Source organism: Cydia amplana, chromosome 6 (genome assembly GCF_948474715.1).
Source record: "Cydia amplana chromosome 6, ilCydAmpl1.1, whole genome shotgun sequence".
Taxonomy (NCBI): Eukaryota; Metazoa; Arthropoda; class Insecta; order Lepidoptera; family Tortricidae; genus Cydia; species Cydia amplana.
The window spans coordinates 3,740,517-3,763,859 of NC_086074.1; the positions used below are offsets into that span (position 1 = coordinate 3,740,517).

The 23,343-nt window shown below is 37.5% G+C and overlaps 2 protein-coding genes across 3 annotated transcripts in view; both read right to left on the minus strand.

Annotated features, from left to right (window-relative positions):
* LOC134648698 (PXMP2/4 family protein 3) overlaps positions 1 to 23,343 on the minus strand; it is a 381,574-nt gene that overhangs the window by 168,723 nt on the left and 189,508 nt on the right. The window lies entirely within an intron of this gene.
* LOC134648711 (E3 ubiquitin-protein ligase HECW2) overlaps positions 1 to 23,343 on the minus strand; it is a 162,495-nt gene that overhangs the window by 71,943 nt on the left and 67,209 nt on the right. Inside the window, exons 4-10 of the mRNA XM_063503220.1 lie at positions 21,202 to 23,256; positions 20,271 to 20,415; positions 19,657 to 19,825; positions 18,004 to 18,189; positions 17,607 to 17,732; positions 15,599 to 15,688; positions 14,565 to 14,725 (exon numbers count right to left, since the gene is read on the minus strand). Coding sequence (XP_063359290.1) covers positions 14,565 to 14,725; positions 15,599 to 15,688; positions 17,607 to 17,732; positions 18,004 to 18,189; positions 19,657 to 19,825; positions 20,271 to 20,415; positions 21,202 to 23,256 — 2,932 coding nt within the window. The remainder of the gene's footprint in view (positions 1 to 14,564; positions 14,726 to 15,598; positions 15,689 to 17,606; positions 17,733 to 18,003; positions 18,190 to 19,656; positions 19,826 to 20,270; positions 20,416 to 21,201; positions 23,257 to 23,343) is intronic.

Sequence of the window (23,343 nt, forward strand, 5' to 3'; positions counted from 1 at the left end):
GGAATAATGGGAAGTGTGGATCAAATTCAGCTTCCAAGATTTGACCCGAACATACATATATATACGACATTACAATCAAATAAAAGCTTGTAAAAGTTACTAAGGTCCAGCGGAAGCAGTGAAAAGATATAGGTACTGCTTGTACAGTCGCCATCAGATATATCGAAGCTGCTGAGGTGCCCAAAAATATCTGAACACGCACTCTAAAGCCTTGACAATAGAAGCGTGTTCAGATATTTGTGTGCACCTTGGCCGCTTCGATATATCTGATGGCGACTGTACCTACTCCATATTTTAATAGTTGTCATACACCAAAGCCCTTTAAAGATTTTATCTAGTTTAAATCAGTTAACTACATATTAGCTCCTTGAGCGATGCCGTATCATAATGGTAGCGACACTAAGTACTTTTATCTGGGACATATCTGTTCAAACGATTTTCATACTTCTTAATGGTTGTAACTATTAGGAAGCCATTTGGTCTTAATTGTTAAAATGTCAAAGTGAATGCCAATGCTATTAAATACTGGGAGTTTGTTATAAATAATTACAATAATGGCCTAAATTATTAAAAAAGAGCATTTGATAAAATATGCAAACAAAATTGTTTCATTGTCGGTGCAACTTGAAATATATATTATTAATTATATACCTACTTAATTAAACACTTATCGCTGTAGACATAGCGTCTGACATATTTTAGCAGAATGAATAATAATGAGTCGATTTTTATTTTGATGCAGTTTTTTTTGTCAGATATTGAGGACCTCATTGGGGTGAAATAAATACGAAATCCCAATTTGGGACAAAATAAATGTAATTTTCCGTCGAATTACGAAAATGCCTACGTTTCGTAACTCATTGAAAAATTTTTTTAGGACATACGGTGAAATTGCGCTTATATGTAGAGTAGAGGTTCCTACATAGGGGAAACTGGGGAGGGTTGATCACCCCTTTTGTTTTTAGCATACATTTTCTTAACTATTTGTAGTATTGAAAAACTTTATAGACCATACGACTCAGAATTTATCTCTTCATTAATAGTTTGAATTAGAACAGATTTGTGCAATAAATTAGATCATTATTTAATAAAAACCCATACTGTTGACTTTTACCATGTGTCCCCTATATAAGGGAGACTTGTTTACCCCTGGTCGGGAACCTTGATCCTAGGGGGATCAAGTGACCCTGGTTCTTGGGACACATGGTAAACATATTTTTACCATGTCTCCCCATACCAGATTCTCATTGATTATATAACTCGGATCGCTATTAGCAATGCATCTATAATTTGTAAAATACACAGCAAACATATATTGCATCTTTCATGCTTTGAAATTGTATTTCCGGTAATCAGATGTCTAAGCCGAAGGGATCAAGTCTTCCAGATTTGGGGACACTTGGTAAAATGATTTTAAGTGGCAATGTCATATTTCGAGGGTAGTATCTACATTAATTTATTCACTTTATCTACAGAAAATTAATATATGAAGATATCAAACACATGTTAATCCATAATCTTATACTTTTAAAAAACAATGTAATCGTATTATCCATAAAACAACATAAAATAGGGAATCAATTTTTGTACCAAAAAAAAAACAAAAATCTAAGTTATTAACATAAAATTTCTTGTAACAAGCTAATTTTTTTTAAAGTTCTTATGAAGGTATTTTTAGCGTCAGATACCTACAGCAATTTTAATTTTTTTACCCATCACTGGTCGTTATTGTTTACTATAATAAATAAGTTTAGAAATTTACTGCTCACGTTTCGAGGACGGTGTTTGAGCTGCATAATCCTAAAATCCTTTCTATGGACCGTCGGTTCTATAATACATAAGGTCGGAAAGCCATTGAAATAGCATTTCATCCATAAAAACAAATATCGCCGGTTGGAAACCAAATATCGTTATAAGTGTTTTTTGTCGACCGAGTAACATCCCCTGTGTGTAAAACGTTTAACTTGATAAAAAAGACCAAGTACGGGTAGTTCGTAAAATGTTGATGTCAACTTTAGTCAGTCTTTTCAAAGGCCACGGGGATAATTCCGTTTTCGGAGTCGGTTGTATAATTAAAAACTGAATTATACGCCATTAAATTCCGTTTTAATAAACAATAATGAGTCAAAAACCTTGAAAGTTTAAATCAGTGTTTCTCTGGTCGTACTTTCGCGGCATGATTTACTAAAGAAAAGAAAATATTTATGATAGCTCTATGAATCATTTTGTAAGTAAATTTATTACAATGTATACTTGATCGCTTTGGGGGTGACATGATCCCGGAATCATATCTCCCCTGAAGAAAAAGACACAGTCTCCCCATACATAGTAAGATTATAAAACGTGCCGTACTCGAAACATGTGTTCGCGTATATCAATGTAATCCAAGTTAATCATCACTTCAATAAACAACAAATAAAATAAGCACACTCACTAACATCATTTCCATCTCATATTATAAAATAAATCCATTTAAAGCTTACCGAAAATTTAATATAGTACGCAGAAAATCTTTCACCGTCCGCCATTTTTGAACCACTGACTTTTCCGATACAGTGCCATGACAGAACGTGAAGTTAGGAACGAATGAATGAGTGTTACCAGCGCAAAAAATTGTATCTCGTTTGGTTTGATTAAAAATGAAGTTTACCAAGTGTCCCCTAGGGATCGACCCTCCCCACCCTCACCTACCTACCTACAGAATAGCGAACTCTATCTATCTGTCTTTATAGATAATCTGACAAAAAAATCGAATCCAAAATATAAACCGGTTCTAAATATAGTAGAATATAGTAGAAGTAGTTTGAAGGCCCCAAAATAACATAAAGTGTCATTCTATGGAACTTGCTAACTATGTAAACAAACCGCCATATTACAATTGTCTCTGAATGTCAATTTACTAGTGACCTTTGTTTACATAGCAAGTTGGCAAGTTCTATAGAATGACACTTTAAGAAGCATTCCAGTGCATTTGACATATACATATAGGTAATAAATAGCTAACCTAACCTAAGAAAATACTGCATAACCTAACCAAGGCTCGTGCTTAAACCATTTACCTACATGCTATTTCCTAAAGAGAACTACCGTTGGTTTTCCATTCTCCGTGAAAGCGCTTCCTTAAAGGGCATTTAGGATTAAACGATTCACAAAGTCTACCAACTCCTTATACGTATCGGCATATAAGTAAGTCTAGGATTTCGCATAAATGCAACTTTGTGAGGCATATATAAAATAAACGATAAGGTCAGATAAGTAAGAGAATCATAGTTTATTTTGCTCGGGGCAAGAGTAAAAGTACCGTAAACCCTCCCAACTATATATGGTATCCAAATTTAACTCTTCGTTCAGGTGTGACTTTTATTTGATTTTTTAAGTTGTAAGGCAAAATAGTTTTACAATGATAAATCCTTACAAGTGATTGTCTTACCCAACCATACCTTATACAAGAGTAAATTAATTTGCTGTAGATCTTTGCTTAGAAGTTAGCATTATAAAAACACAACAGTTGCATATTGTATGAATATTCATTATGTCACTGCTAAAGTGATCTTATAGACAAACCCCACCGTGCCCGCGCTTCAAATGAAGTTGGTTTAGATATCATTGGCAGTAATTTAATTAACAAATTGAAGTGCTGCAGGCGTATCATGGATGGCTTTATCGACGTGATAAAACAAGTGTCGCTTTTAACACCACGCGATTGAAAGGGACAGACGCTGTCTTTATCACGCTGTCACGTAGCCAACAACGACCATAATATCCGTACTGGAGTAGAATAACTACTCAAGCGGCGGTAGCACGGTCGCATTTTTATCGCTTGTCACCATGCCTGTTTTAAGAAGTATGTAAGTGCGAAAGTGACGGGCATAGTGACAGGCGATAAAAATGGAACCATGCTGCGCCCGCAGCACTTCTACTTGGCACTCTTGGCAGTCGGATAGTAAGCCTCTTGTGAATGGCTTGGTCGATTGTTTTGCGACGCACGGGCCTTTTAAATCTGCAGTAACGGACGGGTGATATTAAGTATTAATATGTAGTCGGCGATGCGAGACGCGTGGAGAATACGCGAACACTTTACTTGGGGAGACTAATATGATATGACACTTTGACGGCTGAATATACTAAAGAATAATATTATTGAGACGATAAAACTGCAGTAGATACCGTTTTTATATGTAAGTATGAGTTTGAGTCATCGATTTCAAAAGTAATGTCGGATTTTGGCAGTCTGTATTTAAGATACAGGGTGGTGTATCATCAACGTAAATCTAATAAGTATTATAATTAATAATAAATGCACGTGTCCTGACCTGACTGACTACTGATTCATCAACGCAGAGCCGAAACTACAAAAGCTAGAAAGTTGAAATACCGAATATTTTTAGATTATACTAAAGGCATAGTCTAATTAGGTATCGTGCATATATATAGATATAAGAATTTGTAGCTAAATAAGGTAATCATACTTTGAAAATCTCATGGGAATATCACGATCTCTGCATGAAATTAGAAAATTACACATCATAAGACGGCATTTCACAAAACTCGCTTAGCCATAAAAACAAGAACACTTAGATCCCGAACACACCTCAACGCGAATTAAACTGTTCGTCTTCACTCTGTTGCTAACCAGAATTCGCCCTTTTTCAATCCAATCTAATTTGGACTGTAGTTGGTTGAAACACGGTGTATTTCACAATATAGGGTTGCAAGAAGGTGGTAAAAACTAGAAAAGCGTCAAAACAGGTTGAGGGCTTCGGGAGTATTAATTAATATGCAATTATTAAACCGCGACCGCCTGCACAAGGGCAGGAGATTAAACCGGACTGGTGAACTTGGGTTCTGCATAAAAAAAGTGAAATATGTATTTTGTCACACCTACATCATATCTCTGTCTGTCTGTTACCTCTTCACACTTAAACCACTGAACCGATTTGGATTAAATTTAGTATGGATATTACTTTGAGGCCCGGGAAAGGACAGGATAGTGTTTATCAATAATTATCATCATACCACACAGTGCACAGTAAGCTCAATAAGGCTTATATTGTGGGTACTAAACGACGATATTTAGACCTAATACTCGTACTTAGATAAATGATACATACTTAAATGCACAGAAAACATTCATAATTCAGGCTTTTCAGGTTATACATAATTTATTTAATTAAAACTTAATTGAACTTACCTAACAACATAAAAAGGCGGAATGATGCCTTTAAGCATTATCTAGCAGAATAATGAATTTATGTTTTACATGCACATAAATTATACCTGTATAGTTTGTAATTTTCCTTCTTGGGAGAGACAATTCCTTGATTTTATATTTAATTAAGTTATTTTTGTAAGATCATCCTGAGAAGAGAAACATAATGTTGACGTTGATGTAAAATTTTAATGTAATTTTTATAATGAATTAAAGAAATTTAAATCTATTGGAGATCTTAAAAATATATAGGAGATCTCAATTATTTGTACACAAAACATTTATATCGCCGAGGGAACCCTAAAAAGGTTCGCAATGTATATTTTATCCTTGCCACAAGCAGGTTTTGTTCTAAAATAAGGTAAACGCCGGGAGCCTGAGAACCCAGTTATCATATTCCTGCCTGTCATTGGTATCATTACAGATACCTATAACGTCCGTCCGTAAATATACCTGTAATTGACACTTACTGTAGGAAATGGCACTTCTAATTTATGCTTGTTCATGCATTCTTGCTCAATCTAGAATATGATTTAAATATTTTAGGGATTACATTAAAAAATTGAGTATTTGATGTGGGTGGTCTTTATCATTGAGATATTGGTATATCAGTTTGAACCTGACGATGTTGCTAGCCTGTCATAATACTGCATGAAAAGAAACTTAAATTGTTCTCCTCCATAAATTTGCAATGACAAGCAGTCTTACCACGAGACAGTCAGTGACTCGTGGTAAGGCTACAGGAGGTTTTTTAACGATTTGGTAATGCTGTTACACATGCCCCCTGTGACCTTGGGAGGCGTCGGTTATGTGGGATTCCCATCTCCCATTCCTTTCTTTTAATTAGCGAGAAAAAGGGGAGAAGTCCTACCCACTAAACCCACACATCGGATTTACTCGCATTGCCATATGGGAGACGTCATGGGATCGCGAACATTCGAATTGGGTCGAGACCGTTATTTATTTATTTAACCTTGATTGCACAAAAGAAAACCTAACAGTACAAAATGCGGTCTATCAACAGTCAACCTTAAGGCAAAGCTTATACTCTCGTTTTCATATCGATTCCCCATTGATTAAACTCTTATATCTAATCTAGTTTAAGTTCTGAAGTAAAAAAATCTAAAAACTAGAGATTGAAAAAGAGTACTATACTGGGACTGTATAAGTATGTATATTAACTAGGTGACCGCAAACGTACAAACATAACCAGCAAATGAATGGTACGCCATTTCATAAAGTGAAAACATATAATTTGCTCCCAAGTCGATGGCTGCTCGTAATGAGATATTATTATAGCGAACTAGTTTCAACCTACGGATCTGCTCGGATATAGCATTTTTTGTTTGATTTTACTGTAACTATACATATAGTCATATTCGCCTAACCATATTGGCAGGCCTATTAGGCCTAAAGGTACTTACCTCATAGGACAGTTTACACTCAAAATAATAATAACTAAGATCATATTTAATAGTTGAATATTATAACATTAATGTTACTAACTATATAGCAAAGTCATTTATTTATGTTAAATTTGTCATAAAACTAGCGCTAGCTAAACGTAAGCTAGGCTAGTAATGCATAAAATGAAGTACATTGTAAACATAAGCAAGTAGTAATTTATGTTTATACGCACAGGATCTGTTCCGAGGCCGGCGCGTACGCCGGCGACCGCAGCGCCGCGCGTGACCTATTACGGAACTATTATGTCAGATAATGGGAGCAATGTTTTCGCGTTCACTGCCAATGACCGGCTTCAAACACCATACCATAACAAAGGTTTTGTTGGTCTTTTAAATCCTTTAAGGTATTTTTTGTTGGAGGTATAATGTTATTGCCACTTATAATATTCTTATACATATTTGTGACATTTTCAAGCAAAAGGTACCACTTTCTCGCTTGCTATAAGGAAGCGGTGACAGTTAAGCTTAGAATAAATTTAAAAGTGTAAAAATTACTGTCTTGGGTGATACTTGAAGTCACGGCCACTGGATCGCTAGCCCAGCGTATCCTCATCCATAGCCAGCGTATCTTTTTATCACCGAGATAAGGGGTCTTGACAGACAGACGGTCGGACAACAAAGTGATCTTATAAGGTTTCCGTTTTTTTCTTTTTGAGGTACGGAACCCTAAAAAGTGACAAATTAAAAAATGTAACGAAAGTACTTATGTCATCTGGTCCAAATGGTCCAATATTAGTGAAATTGTCAGGAGAAAATTTTCAATCACTACCTACATAGTATAAAACAAAGTCGCTTTCCTGTCTGTCTGTATGTCTGTATGCTTAGATCTTTAAAACTACGCAACGGATTTTGATGCGGTTTTTTTAAATAGATAGAGTGATTCAAGAGGAAGGTTTATGTATAATTTGTTAACCCGTGCGAAGCCGGGGCGGGTCGCTAGTTCTAAATACATTAATGTATTTAGAATTGAAAATATCTGCTGTTATTTCGAAGAATACGCAATAAAAACATGGGATGACCACGTTGTGGTTAATCATAATTTAATATACCATGTCTATTTATTTAAGACTAGCTGTTGCCCGCGACTTCGTACGCGTGGATTTGTATATTGGTGGTTATATATTCTACATTAGCTTAGAACATTATGCAGCAAGAGATTGCGGTAGGACGGTTAATCATTTCTTAATTATTAATATTATACGACGCATGAGACTTGTCTTTCACAACCTACGAAGTTTCAAGCCCCTAACTGAATAAAATTGTCCTCGATGTAATCCCTCTAAACCCCCTTAGAAGATTTTCATGTCCTCTATTTAATAAAACCTACTACCTAATTACCTATTTACGAAGTTTCAAGTTCCTAGCTTTAAATAAAATTTGCACCCTAAGACGAACTTTCATCCCCTTTTTAACCCCCTTAGGGGTTGAATTTCCAAAAACGTTGCAATTACTTTTTTTGTAATCGGCTATTATGCCTTTCTAAGAAGTTTCAAAGCATTTGTAATGGATTCAAACATTCAACCCCTGTTTAACCCTGTTAGGGGATGAATTTTACAAAACGCTGAAATTACTTTCCCTGTATTTTAATAATATCCCGAAATACAAAGATTCAAGTCCCGCGTTCGAAAAAATGTTTGATATCCATACAAACTTTCAACCCCTTTGTCACCACTTTAGGGGATGAATATTCAATAACGCTGAAATTAGTTTTCTTGCATTTTAATAACATATATATTTACGAAGTTTCAAGTTCCTAGCTTAAAATAAAATTTGAACTCCATACAAAATTTCAACCCCTTTTTAACCCTGTTAGGGGATTTACAAAACGCTGAAATAACTTTTCCTGTCTTCTAATAATATCCCCAAATACAAAGATTCAAGTCTCGCACTCTGAAAAATATTTGATATCCGTACAAATTTTCAACCCCATGTTTTACCACCTTGGGGGATGAATTTTTAAAAACGCTGAAATTTTGTTTCTTGTATCTTAATTCAATACCTTTTTGCAGAGTTTCAAGTTCCTAGCTTAAAATAAAATTTGCACCCTAAGACGAACTTTCATCCCCTTTTTAACCCCCTTAGGGGTTGAATTTCCAAAAACGTTGCAATTACTTTTTTTTTGTAATCGGCTATTATGCCTTTCTAAGAAGTTTCAAAGCATTTGTAATGGATTCAAACTTTCAACCCCTGTTTAACCCTGTTAGGGGATGAATTATACAAAACGCTGAAATTATTTTCCTGTATTTTAATAATATCCCGAAATACAAAGATTCAAGTCCCGCGTTCGAAAAAATGTTTGATATCCATACAAACTTTCAACCCCTTTTTAACCCTGTTAGGGGATGAATTTTACAAAACGCTGAAATAACTTAACCTGTCTTCTAATAATATCCCTAAATACAAAGATTCAAGTCCCGCACTCTCAAAAATATTTGATATCCGTACAAATTTTCAACCCCATGTTTTACCACCTTGGGGGATGAATTTTTAAAAAAGCTGAAATTTATTTTCTTGTATCTTAATTCAATACCTTTTTGCAAACTTCAACTTCAACTTCAACATTTATTCAGCAAATAGGCCACAAGGGCACTTTTACACGTCAACATTGAATTTACATAAAAGCAAAATAATAATAATTATACATCAACAATTATTAAATACAACTACAACTACCAAATCAAACTAACGTAATACAATTACATAGAGATGTATAAGGTCTCTTAATGTCGAATTACATAAAAAAACTATAATAATAATATTAAAATAAAAACAAAACAGATACATGGAAAAAAAAATCTAAACTTATTTAGAGGTGTAAATGTCTCTAAGTGTCAGAACTAAAAAATAACATAGTTTATCAAATTATCCTTAGAGATGTATAGGGTCTCCAAGAGTCACAATCCTGTATGATTAACACATTACGAGAAAAAAAAAACATACGAGAACCGAATGAGGCGTCTCACTGCAATTAAATTAAAAAATAAAGTTACTAAATATATTCGTGTTAGCTTAAACAGACCCGTCTCCACAAACAGCACCCGTTCACGAGTACGACGCGTATCTCAGCCATCGCCTCCCTCAACCTTCATTCGGGAAAGTGGCGATCATAAAGGCTATGTATTCCTGTAACGCTTTACTTGACAGTTCGTCTCTATTATTTAGGCTTATCAACTTTAATTCTAATTTTCTTAATTCATCGGAGCGATGATTCAATTCTTCTACTGTCCGGTCTAGTTGGTGTTGGCAGTTTAGAAGGTCAGCGCTTAAGGCGACACTCTTACATTTGGATTGTATTGTCTTGAACATTGAATTATGGCGTTTTAGCAAAAGTTTAGATTTCTTTATGAATCTACTAAGTTTTAAATATTTTTTAATTTTTTTGGATCCTTTCAGTGTGACTCTAATATCATTACTGCCCTCTATGTGCACAGAACTTTTTGAATTAACAGTTTCTACCATAGGGGAGCACTCTATGTTGTCATAAACTATATCTACATCAAAACTATTGAGTTCAGCAAAAATACTTAAATTATTGTCTGGCGGTCCGGAGTGGCCCAAACAATACTTGCAAGTATGTTTTGATTCCGACTCCTCCAGCTGCTGTTCTAAGTCCTGGATGCGTTGTAATGCCCGCTCGTGTATCTCCTGACAAGTCTTGAACTGATCAACGGCAGCTTGTAGTTCATCCCGCTGCCCCTGCATGTCTTCGAACTCAACATCCTGATTAGCGAGCTGAGTTTTGAGGGTTGTGTTTGTTCTAACAACACACTCAAATTGCTGTTCACTCTCTTCCTGTTCTTGAAGGAGTCTTTTGTTCAAATCATTGGCTATTTTCAGTTCTTTCTGTAATTGCTGCATTTTTGCAACCAGGACATCCCTGCGTGTAGTCATCTTGGTAGGTTGTGCTGTAAACATATTCATAGTGTATGATATCTGAGCAAAAACGATGAATGAATTCCAATGCTTCTAACAAAATATAATGATTAAAATAATGTAAACATGAATACACTGACTTGATTTCTAAGTGTTAAATTTCTAAGATCTTACACAATAACTTTATAATTCACTATTTTGCAAGTTAACTGATTACCACAGGGTATGATTTTATTGTTCTTTAAATTATTTAAATAATGAATTAAGATATTTTGGTATGATAAAATTCTGGTTGTAAAACAAAGTTTTCCTCAAAACATATAAGGTAGCACAAAAAAAGTATGTTAATTAGAAATTCTGGTCAAATAAACTAAATACTAGGCTTATAAATTATGAAAACAATACTCATCTGTAAAAATATTCGGTGAAATACAGGCCAATAAGGTGTAATTTTTAAATCTGGAACGTTACACCGTTGACAGTTGCTTTGTTTTTTGTCGTCAATATTTTTCTTCTTATGTTAATGTAACACTTGAGATAACGATGTTGCACTTCAATTGCGATGTGATGTTTCTATTTATCACCATAACTTCTTAATTATTCCATTATAATCATTATATTACTTATTTTAAATACGAAGAGCTAATTTGACGTTTGGTCCCGGCCAGTGTTGCCAGGCTAATCCAGGCAAAGTTTCAAGTTCGTAGCTTAAAATAAAATTTGCACCCTAAGACGAACTTTCATCCCTTTTTTAACCCCCTTAGGGGTTGTATTTCCAAAAACGTTGCAATTACTTTTTTTGTTATAGGCTATTATGCCTTTCTAAGAAGTTTCAAAGCATTTGTAATGGATTCAAACTTTCAACCCCTGTTTAACCCTGTTAGGGGATGAATTTTACAAAACACTGAAATTACTTTTCCTTTATTTTAATAATATCCCCAAATACAAAGATTCAAGTCCCGCACTCTCAAAAATATTTGATCTCCGTACAAATTTTCAACCCCTTTTTTACCACCTTGGGGGATGAATTTTTTAAAACGCTGAAATTAGTTTTCTTGTTTTTTAATTTAATACCTTTTTACGAAGTTTCAAGGTCCTAGCTTAAAATAAAATTTGCACCCCAGGCCAAATTTTCATCCCCTTTTTTACCCCCTTAGAGGTTAAATTACCTAAAACGTCGCAATTACTTTTTTTGTCATCGGCTATTATGCCTTTCTAAGAAGTTTCAAAGCATTTGTAATGGATTCAATCTTTCAACCCCTGTTTAACCCTGTTAGGGGATGAATTTTCAAAAACGCTGAAATTGCTTTTCCTGTCTTATAATAATATCCCCATATACAAAGTTTCAAGTCCAACACTCACAAAAATATTTGATCTCCATACAAACTTTCAACCCCTTTTTCACCACCTTGGGGGATGAATTTTCGAAAACGCAGAAATTAATTTTCTTGTTTTTTAATTTAATACCTTTTTACGAAGTTTCAAGGTCCTAGCTTAAAATAAAATTTGCACCCCAGGACAAAGTTTCGTCCCCTTTTTTACCCCCTTAGAGGTTGAATTACCTAAAACGTCGCAATTACTTTTTTTTTGTCATCGGCTATTATGCCTTTCTAAGAAGTTTCAAAGCATTTGTAATGGATTCAATCTTTCAACCCCTGTTTAACCCTGTTAGGGGATGAATTTTACAAAACGCTGAAATAGCTTTTCCTGTATTTTAAAAATATCCCCAAATACAAAGATTCAAGTCCCGCACTCTCAACAATATTTGATCTCCGTACAAATTTTCAACCCCTTTTTTACCACCTTGGGGGATGAATTTTTAAAAACGCTGAAATTAGTTTTATTGTTTTTTAATTTAATACCTTTTTACGAAGTTTCAAGGTCCTAGCTTAAAATAAAATTTGCACCCCAGGACAACGTTTCATCCCCTTTTTTACCCCCTTAGAGGTTGAATTACCGCAAACGTCGCAATTACTTTTTTTGTCATCGGCTATTATGCCTTTCTAAGAAGTTTCAAAGCATTTGTAATGGATTCAAACTTTCAACCCCTTTTTAACCCTGTTAGGGGATGAATTTTCAAAAACGCTGAAATTACTTTTCCCGTCTTATAATAATATCCCCATATACAAAGTTTCAAGTCCAACACTCACAAAAATATTTGATCTCCATATAAACTTTCAACCCCTTTTTCACCACCTTGGGGGATGAATTTTCGAAAACGCAGAAATTAATTTTCTTGTTTTTTAATATAGTACATTTTTACAAAGTTTCAATTTCCTAGCTCAAAATAAAACTTGAACCCCATACAAACTTTCATCCCCTTTTTAACCCCCTTAGGGGTTGAATTTCTCAAAATCGCTCCTTAGCTCTTATACATTTTATAAATGCAACCTAGTGTCCAAATTTCAACTTTCTAGCATTTGTAGTTTCGGCTCTACGTTGATGAGTCAGTCAGTCAGTCAGTCAGTCAGTCAATCAGTCAGGACACGTGCATTTATATTTATTTAAGATTATCCTGTTTACTCCTGAATATTGTTAATATGCCGAGTAATTATGAAAAACACTAATTACAGACTTAAATAAAACATTGAGGGAAAAATAACAGATAAAGTTAATGTATACGACTGTATCAGTGAGAAAAAGTAGGTTTACATAGAAAGTATACCGACAATACGAAATTATACCGCAAAAATAATACCTCATTACTGAACCGTGCCTCCCGTATAATTTATACGAATTTGCCAAAATTATGTTAATGTGCGGTTTACTTAATTTACAACGACATAACAAATATACGGGCTACTTTATACTGAAACATCATAAGCCCCAAAACGCGTTATACAATAATCAACTTAAAATATGCGTCACTAAAGTTGATTATAGCGAAAGGTACCTATTAGTAGATTTGAGGTATTTTCGGTATACTTAAACAGTCTATCATAAAGTGAATCAGAACATGAGAACTAACAGTAAACCGAACAGTATGGAACCAAATTAATAGTTGGAACAAATGAGCTAATGACAAGGTATTATATTAGAGAACTGATCGTACACATGTTGTATTATCAACCTTATTTATATAAAGCTAGGGTTAAAATTAACTTGGTTATTTGGGTGTCCTAAATAAGAAGGATAATAGGGAAATAATAACAATATGGGGAAACCACGTGATAGAATCGAGAGCACTTGGGTGGTTGCGACACCGATGTACTTAATTGGTGAATGTGCTTTATAGGGTTAAGTTAAGACCTATAATTTATTTGTGCAATGGGGTATCAGACTAACCATGGACTTTATATAATCCGCCTAGGCGTAACGCGTTTACGTCATTTGTCTCGCGGAGGACTTTGACATCGAAAAAGTTGGCGTACAATTGAGTACTAAGGAATTTAATTTCAGTACCATTTCGTACCTTGTCACAGTGACAATAGTATGAGGTCCCGCGACTTTCACATTGATTGTCACTGTGACAAGATACGAAATTGTACGTAAATTAAATTCTTTGACTGTACATCACAGAAATTTCCCTTATTTTTGTACATTGTGTCCATTACTGAGTGCCACCTAGTCCATTCACTGGGCCTTACTGAAAATCAGCGTCGCGGAGTGTGCCATGTGGCTCATACCGTGACACCTAGCTGAGTGAGGACCATTTAGCGCAACCTCTCATTTTGTGTTCTCTTTTGTTAGTTTTTAAGGTTATGTTATTGTGCTAATAAATGCTTTTTCTTTCTTTCTTTCTTTCTAAATTTAGTGGAATTTCACCCGCATCACATAAGAATCCTTTACCTTCACTGATAAAGATAGCTCCCTGCTCGCTTTAGTAACAAGAGTCCAAAGAAGCGACGTCAAAGTGAAGCATCTAGGTCTGTGATAGCCATAATACTAATACATACAATGTATTTACGTAAAGTATAAGCAGGCAAGGTTGCCCATCGTTCAGGGATGGCGATCCCAACCGGTCGGTGAAAATGCCATTCTAAATTAAATCTTGATGGCATACGAATAGCACTTACCTTAGCATGCAGGTCAGCTGAACATCGTTCTGGTATCTGTTAAGGGCGGGTACCCCTTCCACTCGGACCGCGTTGACTTTGTCTCTTAGGGCGCTGCCGGAACCTCCGCATCGTTCTCGAAGGATCGACATGATGTTCGGTTGGCGAAGGAAAGCTACCACCTGGGTAAAAAAGACAGAATGATTTTTCATCTAATGCAGTTTTTTTATATGTAGACCATCTCTAGTCAATAATAGACAATACATTGCACATTATTAATTAAATAGTTTTTGTCCTATAATCGTTTTGCATGCTACTTAGTGCGCATGATTTCTCAGTATTATTATTTAGCCTAAAGCGTTTTCGTTGTGCATTAGAATAGTTGTATTTTGACACTGGTTTCTGATATTGCCTTTATACAAAATTTTGCAAGTTTTATTGTTAACTTTTACAGAATAATTGAAGGTTAAAAATTCATAAACAAAACAATAGCTTCTGGAACTCGGTACGTCATATTTTCTAGGCCTTAATCCCATACAGAAGTTTGAAAGTGACACCCGAGTCCAACCACGATATGTTTTCATGCCAAGTATACATAAAATATGGTGACATATGCGAACATTTTGAGTCACAATTATTATGAAAACTGATCGCCAACAAAGCACAACGTTAGATGACGTTAGCTAAGATATATTTTTGTTGAACAGAATTAATGAATAGAGTCAAACAAATCAGACTCATGATAAAAATAAAATGGTTTTTAACCAACAAATACTCAAAAAATGGTCTTCGTATTTAACAACTTTCCAAGAACACATTCTAAATATACCTACATAGTGTTTGGTTATTTTTATTGTGCAATTTTTCTTTTTAAGTAGGTACAACAGATATTCGGTATTCGGCCGAATAGTAGGCAACATTCGGCCGCATACCGAATATTCGGCAAAGTGGCCGATTAGGCCGAATACCGAATAGTTGCCGTATATTCGTGGCATCTCTAGTGGAAACTTAGCGTGGTCGGAGTTTTTTATGTGTAGGTCGTAGCAAAAAGTTACCTTGTCGTTGTACGCGATGGGCATATCTTGCATGGTGCGCGCGTGCGCGTCGCCTGCGGACAGCGGCGGCCGCGGCGGTGGCGTCGGGGCCTGCGTACACGCAACAGGTTAACCTCTCAGTTCCCAGTGGCTCCAATAGGAGTCGGAATTGTATGGATTTGAGAGGTCCTGGGAAATGAGGGGTTAACACACCGTACTTACTGGGATTCATTCATATTCTAACACACTAAACATGGTAGCACTGGTTGAAAGGATGAGTTGCCACTAAAAAACCTTTAGGTACTTCTATCTATAGAATAAAAACTTAGCATATGCAAAGAATCATTTTGAGCTGGGCTATACATTAAGAAAAGATCAAATAGAATTACATGCCTATCTAAGTAGAAAATAAGAATAAGTTTCGAAACCATTGGACGCCGCGGACTGAATAATTTATAAGTCATACATATCACATATGAGTCTGTAATCGGAGGCAGATAGAATATGTGGTAGTCCAAAGGTGATGATAAAAAAAACATTTAAAAATTTGCACTCATACCTATATGACATAGGTATAAAACTGCAACTTGCGTTTTTGAAAAGTTAAATGTAGGAACAGTTTCTGGCTTTAATAAAAGTCAGTATTGACCGACAACTTTGACGTAATTTTAAGATATTCATCTAGATAAAAAAAACACATAAAAAGTAGAATTTATGCTAGCGGCCGAGCTTGCCAGGGTACAATGAAAAATTAAATATACATATTACATGCTGTTCATTTTACACATCATGAAATAAATACATCAAGTTTTCACAATTAAAAAATTAGCTGAAAAGAAAATTCCCGAAACCTAGTCAAAACGAACAAAAACAAAAGAAAACAAACTCATGCAAAAAAATATTAAAAAATGAAAACGAATGACAGTTGCATCGAGTAAACAAACGTGCAGAGCATGTCAGAAGGAAACGACAGATGACACGTAGCGAGCTAGGAATAAGGGTGAAATTCCAACAACAACGTACCGGAGTCGGCCCGATTCCGAAGCAAAGGTATTTCATGTCAATCTTTAAAGAGAAGTAGCCGTTGAATTCACATGACATTTGCCACAACGAATATACTGCCTTATGACATTTATAACTTTATAAATTTATAAACAAAAGGAACTAAACTAATTATAATTTCAAATACATTGTAAACGGAAAGATAACTGTGAGTCGTCAAAGCTCAAATGCACATATGTAAACTAATACTGGCATATTAATTTTTAAATGTCATAAGGTACTATATTTCGCAGTTAGATGTTGGTTATTAACTGCATTAATCACAAAAGGCAACCATGGTGAAAAACGGTGAGGGATGTTGTTGCAAGAGTTGGCACTCGTATTTATAGTGCCATTTAAATGGACAGATGGAGATGGAGTGCTGTTAACCTTTTCCACGCCGTGTCAAACACAAAAGCTGTCACTCAGACGCCGCATCATTGAACTGTCAAAACTGAAGTTGAACTTTATGTATATGCACGTAGGTCGATGTTGCTCTGTGGTCTGTGACCGATTAATCGGTCTTTGGCGCTAAACCCACGGTACGGATATATCGGTCATTGGCGTCCAAAAGGTTAATGTTATTAATTTTGATGAAGAAAGATTTAAAGATTTAAACGACAGGAAAAGTGCAAAGTTGGCAACGTATTATTATATTCTAGTATAGAAATATGTGAACTGGTGAATTGGAATAAATATCTAAAAATAAACGAGATCGCCATTTTGCCAGTATTAATTCCAAAGGATGTCTTAGATTTTCGCTCACACACGGCACATACATTGGCATAAGGTGTTACTGTTATTCCGTAAATTGAGTTTAAGCAGTAACTATTCTTTTGCGTATGTATTTAGCCTTTTCAAAATCTATTCTAAGTAAATCTCACGCCACCAGTACCGCCATCTATCCTCACCGCGCCGAACTACGTAACCCGCTGAGACGATCTCACTAGGCGCCACAACACAACGCTAACAAGCCAACAATATGCACCTGTTCGACCACTAGAGGGCGCCGCCGGGTGGGCAGGAGCGGCGAGAACGGGCCCGCGGCCGGCGCGCGCGGCAGCCGCGGGTCCATGAATGTTGTTCGCCGCATCACGTGGTCCACGAAGAAGCGCTACAAATGTTAGTACTTATAGGAACCGTAAATATATAATTGAGCTACATTAGATTGGTTAGTTATGTGTTCCCTTACCACCACCAGAGGTATGCAAATTTCATGTTGGTTTATAATCCATTCTGAGCTAAAATCGTATTAATAACGGACCTGTAGCTCGTATTCTTGCTAGCTTGTAAACAGTGTAAACCGTAATTTTTACTTTTACTATTCATACAAAAGATCTTATACAAACTCTTTTATCGAGTGTTACAAGATTATGCCATGTTACCTTGCCATTACGGTCCAATTTCGTGTCCCAGCCGAGCGGTAAGTCTCTGTCAGAGTCGCTGAACATGTTGACTAGGGCCACAAGGTCCCTGTTGTGTTGGTAGCGCTCGAAAGAGCTCGTGTCTCGACGGATTTTAGATATCATGTGCTTCAGGGTGGAGTTGCAGTTGTAGAGTTCCGATGCTTCCTGAAAATAAAAAAAGATAATTAATTGAATCACATTTTTATATTATTTTGGAGGTAAGTTGATATTACAGTTCGTTTTTTTTAGCATTAGAAATAAGGTAAACAATCTTGACGTGTCTTTTTATTGAAAAACAAGTTTTAAAAATAAATGATGGCCAATATGTAACAATTATGAATCTAATACAACCATTTATATTCTGATTTTTAAAAAGCGTTTTTCAATTAAAAGACATGTCAAGATCGCTTACCTTTTTTCTAATGCTAAACAAAACGAACTATAACAGGAGGCAGGCGAGGCTACAATTGCCTCAAACAAGAGACAGAAGTCAAAGGGAGGCGAGACAGTAATAACATATACTAATCTATGGGCGAGAGTAGGTACAAGCGGGGGGTGGGTAAGTTTGTAGAATTGACTGTTTTGATAACAATCCAAGGGATGGCTGTTATGACGAAGCGAAGGCTATCGCGAGGGCTGTCGCACTTGCATATTCGAGCGCTGAAGAGACGAACTTTCTATTATCGATATGGGATAGAACCGCCGCCCCCTGATGCGTGGTACTTAGAAGGACGAAAGGACACCCCATCGAGAACGATTTTCAATTTTTTGATGTTGGCAGGAGGCTCTGTTGTATGATACGAACGCGTCATCTTGTAAAAAAGCGGCCAAGTGCGAGTCGGACTCGCCCATGAAGGGTTCCGTATTTAGGCGATTTATGAGGTATTAAAAAAAAACTACTTACTAGATCTCGTTCAAACCAATTTTCGGTGGAAGTTTACATGGTAATGTACATCATATATTTTTTTTAGTTTTATCATTCTGTTATTTTAGAAGTTACAGGGGGGGGGGGACACATTTTATCACTTTGGAAGTGTCTCTCGCGCAAACTATTCAGTTTAGAAAAAAAGCGGCCAAGTGCGAGTCGGACTCGCCCATGAAGGGTTCCGTATTTAGGCGATTTATGAGGTATTAAAAAAAAACTACTTACTAGATCTCGTTCAAACCAATTTTCGGTGGAAGTTTACATGGTAATGTACATCATATATTTTTTTTAGTTTTATCATTCTGTTATTTTAGAAGTTACAGGGGGGGGACACATTTTACCACTTTGGAAGTGTCTCTCGCGCAAACTATTAAGTTTAGAAAAAAATGATATTAGAAACCTCAATATCATTTTTGAAGACCTATCCATAGATACCCCACACGTATGGGTTTGATGAAAAAAAATTTTTGAGTTTCAGTTGGGAACCCCAAAAATTTATTGTTTTTTTTTCTATTTTTGTGTGAAAATCTTAATGCGGTTCACAGAATACATCTACTTAACAAGTTTCAACAGTATAGTTCTTATAGTTTCGGAGAAAAGTGACTGTGACATACGGACGGACAGACAGACAGACATGACGAATCTATAATGGTTCCGTTTTTTGCCATTTGGCTACGGAACCCTAAAAATGTACTGCAATGAGCTACCTGGTTCATGTGCAGGATGGAGTAGAAGTCGGGTCTTGCCAGGAAGTCTGCAGCAGGGTGCGGCGCGGCGGGCGCGCGCGCGGGGCCGGGCGCGGGCGCGGCGGGGGGCGGGGAGCAGCGCTCCGCCGAGAGCTGCGCGCGCGTCATTGTGCGACGGATTGATTGGTATCTGGAATTATACAATTTTAAGCTACAATTAACTGGGCATAAGTTGCCTTTTCGTTTGGTCCTCATCTAGAATTAGCACTAACCTAACTAAATATAAACGATCACAATGTCGGTCCCGATAGCCGGCTTGTCTCTTTCCTCCAGCTCCCTAGAGAACATGGTCCTAAGAATTGGCACGAGCGACTGCCATCCGGCCTTCTATCCGGAGGAAGAATTAGGACTACACGAAAAAAAAAATCCAATTTGGTAGTAAATACTCCGATTTCCTCGGCATATACAATCCTTCCTTATTCCTTAACAAACGACTGCCGAACATCTAATGATGTTTGACAAATAGATACATTATTCACTATGATCTCTGGAGTAAAGTAGTTGTCTATCAACAACGCATAAAACTACATTTAATAATTGCCAAACTAAAATAACCTAAGATTATTTAGACTTACCTTCTATCAAGCTGCCTCCTCTGCACCTCCGGGGCAGGGGATCTCGGCGTGGTCCCATTCGCCCCGGGCCTCTGCCACGTCGTGGTCCGGTTGATGTGGTCGATGTAGAACACTCTCCCGTGGCTGTCCATGCGAGCCTCCCAGCCTGGAAGAATACACAATTACCTAAGTAACTAAGCAATTTTTTATTAAACAAAATACAAAGTCAATAATACGTTACATTTTTATTTTATTTTGATTTTCTTTTACTGTACGCTAAGAATATAGAGTTAACCCCTTACTTCATGTCATAAATAAAAAGTATTTGTTTAAAAATAATAGTTGCTATATAGGGCTGCGCATGCATAAAGGGTTAAGTAAATACCTAAGTTTAAGTTACCTATCAACTACCTAGCTTGCATATACATAAAGGAGCCTCGTCTGCCAACAAACCACTCTGTGGTTTGGCAGAAGAATATATGTAATTAGTTGTAAGCAAGATCTCTGAATAAACGTTTTTTTTTTTCAAGTAAAATTCTCCATGTCACATCCACTAGGATTTAACGTCATTTTTCATCCACACTTCATTTTCATTCGTCACCTTGTCATTCATATAAAGGTATTTATGGAATCCCCAAGGAAAGAAAAAACGTTGCCGTCTAAAGCAGACCTGACGAACTTTGACAAAGTTCCTGTAGTTCCTATTATTATCAACATACAGTCCATTCTTCAATAACTTCCATTACTTCGTCACTTATAAAACCATACCTAATAAAATGGCCCTGGAAAGGAATCCTGACACATACCTCGGCATGCGATAACACTTAACAATTTGCTCTTGATTTTTGAACTATCATTACAACTTTCAGACTTCTAAGAGATCCTTGTCAAGTTGTCATGAAACTTTATTAACGTTTTAATAATGTACTAGAAGATTAAAGATAGTACACACCTGCTGGTAATGGTTCCTCGCACTCGATAATCCCACCAATCATATTGGCGGGAAAATCTCCAGTCAAAGCCATTTGCCTCGACGCCCTTTCAGGGATCGATGGCAGTCTTATGCCCGCCATATGCCTTAGAGGCGTAGGCGAGGCTACAGCATTCTCATTATCATCACTGTCTTCTGGTCTAGGTCTTCGAAGGACAACGTCTTCAGGAGGCCCCGCGTGGACGATGGTGAAATGGTTGCTGTTCCCGAACTCCATGTTGGGAGATCTGATCTCCGTTGTACGGAGTTCGTTGGTGAATTCGACCATTTCGAAGGTTTCTGAGTTTTGTATTGGAGGTGGCGTGAGGTCTGATGGTGGCGCAGGGCGCGGGCGACGCGCGTGGTGTGTCGGTGTCGGTGGACATTGTGGTGCAGCCCCCGCTAGTGCTGCTACCCTTGTCAAGACTCTTGGATGCGGCCGCACTGGACTATTCATCCCGCTATTTGTCGGCGAATGCTTCGGTGTCGCTTCACAACCCAAGTTCTTTAACAGATGCCGCGGCAAACTCGAATGCTTTGGGGTTGAACTCTCGCAGGAGTACTTTCTATTCATAATCATAGTCCCTACGCTGGGTAGGGTCTTGTTGCCATCTTCGACTGGAGACGTCGAATGTGAAGAATTACATGAACTAGGTGCATTGGAGCTGCCGTTATCGGGCTGTTCTTGAGTTGTCGTTGCGGTATGAGATGAGTGCGAATTTAAAAACGCAGTCATCATTGTAGGCGTAGCGCGACCTGAGTTCTGCCTCGTCAATGGTTTGTGACCTTTCAAAGTCGTAATTTCTTTCTCTTCTATCTGGTTCCTATTATCATCCTCAAACTCTGAGTGATTGCTAATGTCATTTAAAAACGTATGCTGCGCCTTCTCCTCTGATTTGGCATGGTTTGGCGTTAGAATCGTGCCGTCAACGGCATCAGTCGGGGCCTTATCCTTCCTCGCGAACGTCGTCGTGATGTAGTTATCGGGCCCAATATCTTTAATAAATAATACCTTATTCCTACTTACGCTAGGCGAACCGTCAGGTACATCTTTAGATCTCTTCTCGTCTACTAACCTAGATAATTTCATAGAAGATATTGTAGATTCACATAAGCTGCCGTCGGTTTCGGGCGTCGCCAGCGGGGCGACGTTCTGCCCGCCTCGCCAGAAGCTCGCCGTAGAAGACATGGCGACCTGTTTGCCGGTGTAAAACTCTCCCGGTTTGAAGTCGTTGATGCCGCTCTGAAGCGTGGCCGAATTAGAGATATTGTTGTCTGTAAAAAACTGCTCATCCGTATCGATCAGTTCGAAGTTGAACGAGTCTTCAGGTTTTGTGAGTTTTTTGGGTTTTCGATGTCGTGGCACTTGCGGAGGGTGGGGTGGCGGCGAGAGTGCCCTTGAACGCTCCAGCGGTTTGTGCGACGCGCGCGGCGGCAGCGGCGGCCCGGGAGACCGGGGACCTTCCTCAGGAACCTTCCCTCCCTCTACCTCATATACAAACTTCATTATCTTACAAGGATTCTTTGGCGACCATATTTTGTAGTACTCCGTACCGGGCGACGTAGGTGATTCGAAGCCGCTGTTCATTTTAGACTTCTTTTTGACACCGAGGTCCACCCCGCCGCCCGTGTCCACCGGCGGTGGACATTTCTTTTTCACCCCCGACGACGTCGCGCGAGATTCACTATTTACAGATTGAGATTCTTTACTTAAACTAGGATCTACAAATTTGCTAGGATCACATTTTTGTTCGAGTTTTGGCTCGTTCCCGTTGCTTTCTAGAGTGCTAATTGAGCATTTGTCGACGAGACGAGCGACCTCGGCGGGGTCGGGCTCGGAGCCGAGCTCGAAGCTCTCGTTGTGGTACGAGAAGGGTGGTTGCCGCTCGCCACCGCGCTTGCGGGAGACGCCTTCCTTTAAGCGATGTGGGAGCTTGCGTAGCTCCGCACGGAGCCGCGCGGGCAGCGCCGGCGCCTCCGCTTCCATCTCCTCCTCCTCGCCATTGTAGTACCGGAAACATAGCAGCTGCTCACAGTCTGAAACACGACAACCGACACGTCAAGATAATCGGTTTTTCTTCATGGACATCATTAGCGAGTAGCCACCTATCTAAAAAGTTACAA